The 2,270-nt window shown below is 32.9% G+C and overlaps 1 protein-coding gene across 1 annotated transcript in view; it reads left to right on the forward strand.

Annotated features, from left to right (window-relative positions):
* Positions 1-2,270, forward strand: part of LOC109584583 (uncharacterized) — a 5,196-nt gene that overhangs the window by 375 nt on the left and 2,551 nt on the right. Inside the window, exons 2-9 of the mRNA XM_020000372.1 lie at positions 6-114; positions 171-449; positions 497-560; positions 775-870; positions 1,623-1,791; positions 1,853-1,991; positions 2,043-2,150; positions 2,195-2,266. Coding sequence (XP_019855931.1) covers positions 6-114; positions 171-449; positions 497-560; positions 775-870; positions 1,623-1,791; positions 1,853-1,991; positions 2,043-2,150; positions 2,195-2,266 — 1,036 coding nt within the window. The remainder of the gene's footprint in view (positions 1-5; positions 115-170; positions 450-496; positions 561-774; positions 871-1,622; positions 1,792-1,852; positions 1,992-2,042; positions 2,151-2,194; positions 2,267-2,270) is intronic.

Consider the following 2,270-nt stretch of genomic DNA (forward strand, 5'->3'; position numbering starts at 1 on the left):
TGGAGAGTAGGAGATGCAAATGGAACCGATTGTACTGACAATGAAATGAAGGAAGCTATAGAATCAACTCTGTTTGTTGACATGCAATTGTCTACACTGGCAGATATAAACTATGTAAATTATGTGTATGGTTGTTTAATTAAGCAATCATTGTTTATAATTTCATATAGGAAGAAAGGAACACAACATTGGGAATTTTAAACAACAACGGATCACTAACAGAGACTGACTTTTATTCTCTCTTACATTCAAAAGTATTTTATGCTTATGATGCTGCTAGAATACTTGCTCTAACATGGAATGTGACCATTGACAATTATACCACAGAGGAATTACATAATTTTCTTAACCAATCCTGGAAGATTTCAAATTCAAATCAAAGTAAAACTCTAGTACAAAAACTCCAGCAAAATTTATTCAATGTTGTCAGCCCATATACTGGATTGGCTGTAAGATGATTTATTACGCTATCCTAATTCTCATTGATAAACAATAGGGATCATATGATTTTGATAAAAATCAAGGAAAACAGGGATCAGCCATTGTAACTCAATTTACAGGTAGATAGTTATGTCACAATCTAAATGCTAAAACTTTAATCATCACTCCCTAGACATTCCATGTATTGCATTAGTAATATAAACCTACATAGCATAGTAACTTTGTTTATGTAATTGTACTAGCTATGATAAGTTATTGTGAGATGTAGCATCTTAATTTATAATTAATGTGTACAACAAATAGCTATAGTGCACACAATTACATACTTTTTAGGTGGAAAAGAGTGCATCATAGGCTATTATGACTCAACTAACAGCACTAACTTGCAGGAATGTGACACTGAGTTTTGCTGTAATGTGACATGGAAAGGTATGACATGCTAATACAAATGTGACTGTATATGCATGTATGTACATGCACTGTTATCAGACATGGGGTCAAGCACTAGGAAATGTGCTTAAACACAAACGCAAGCACTTAAATGTGTTAGAAGTACCAGCACAAGCACAATCTATAGCTTTAACATAAGTGCTTAAGTACAAGAATAAGCATTCTCCAGAGTGCTTAATTACATTAATAAGTACTAGTTATTCAATAAGTGTACAAATAAAGTAAAATTACAATTATAGTTAATTTACTATTGCATCTAATAAACACTAACTCTGTGAATTGTTCATAATAAATGGAAACCGCAGAGAGCTTTGGAGTGATACCACTAATGGTGATGCCATTACCGTTCTTCAAGTTAACATACAATCACACAATGTGCTACGAAACTTGTATACTACATGTACATGTAGATGTACCATGTAGATGTACATGTAGATGTACATGTATGTGTACATGTAGTGGTGCGTGTACATGACATCGACATACATGTATAGATGTACATGTAGATGTACCATGTAGATGTACATGTACATGTACACTATTCGTGTGTAATTTTTGCTATGCTTAAAAGCACTTTTGTAAATTTGTAAAAGTAATTAAGTACAAGTACAAGGCACATAGATTATATTGAAAAGGTACTTGTAAGCAGCATTAAGTACTTTGAAAGCTGTGCTTATTTGTGCTTAAGTACAAGCACCAAGTGCTTGACCCCATGCCTGACTGTTATGTAGGATGTAATCAACCAATGGATGGATTGTGTCCTAATGGCTCATGCACTTGCAGGCAACCTTTTGATAGCAGCATAATGACATCTTACATTTCTATAACAGTGCTCTTAAGCATTGGAGTTGTAATCAGTATGCTCCTACAGATTTATAATTATCATTTGAGAAATAACAAGTAAGAAGTACCTTCATAATGTCATGCTGTTACAAAAATTGATGAATTACTATTTCAATAGATATTTTAAAGGGTCATCACCCATTCTAAATGCTATCATTACATTTGGCTGTACATTGGGATATGCTAATGGTTACTTGTTTCTTGCTAATTATTACATAGGAATGACTGGTAATGGAAACCTAAAACCAATATGCAATGTAAGTATTGTAAATAAATGTCATTTCTGTGATTAAATAATGTGTTGATAGGTGACAGTATCATTGTTCTGGCTCTCACAGTTACTGATCAACTCAACCATATTAATGAAAAACTGGAGAATTTTCCGAATATTTCACAACCCATCACAGAAAAATAGAGTAATGCTTTTCCTTTAAATTTATGTATATATATTTTTCTATAGAATAATCTATCGAATGTGAAGCTATTTCTTGGAATAGGTGTCACCTCTGCTCCTGTAATTGTGGCACTGACAGTAA

The sequence above is a fragment of the Amphimedon queenslandica genome, unplaced genomic scaffold, assembly GCF_000090795.2.
Source record: "Amphimedon queenslandica unplaced genomic scaffold, v1.1 AMPQUscaffold_13195, whole genome shotgun sequence".
NCBI lineage: Eukaryota > Metazoa > Porifera > Demospongiae > Haplosclerida > Niphatidae > Amphimedon > Amphimedon queenslandica.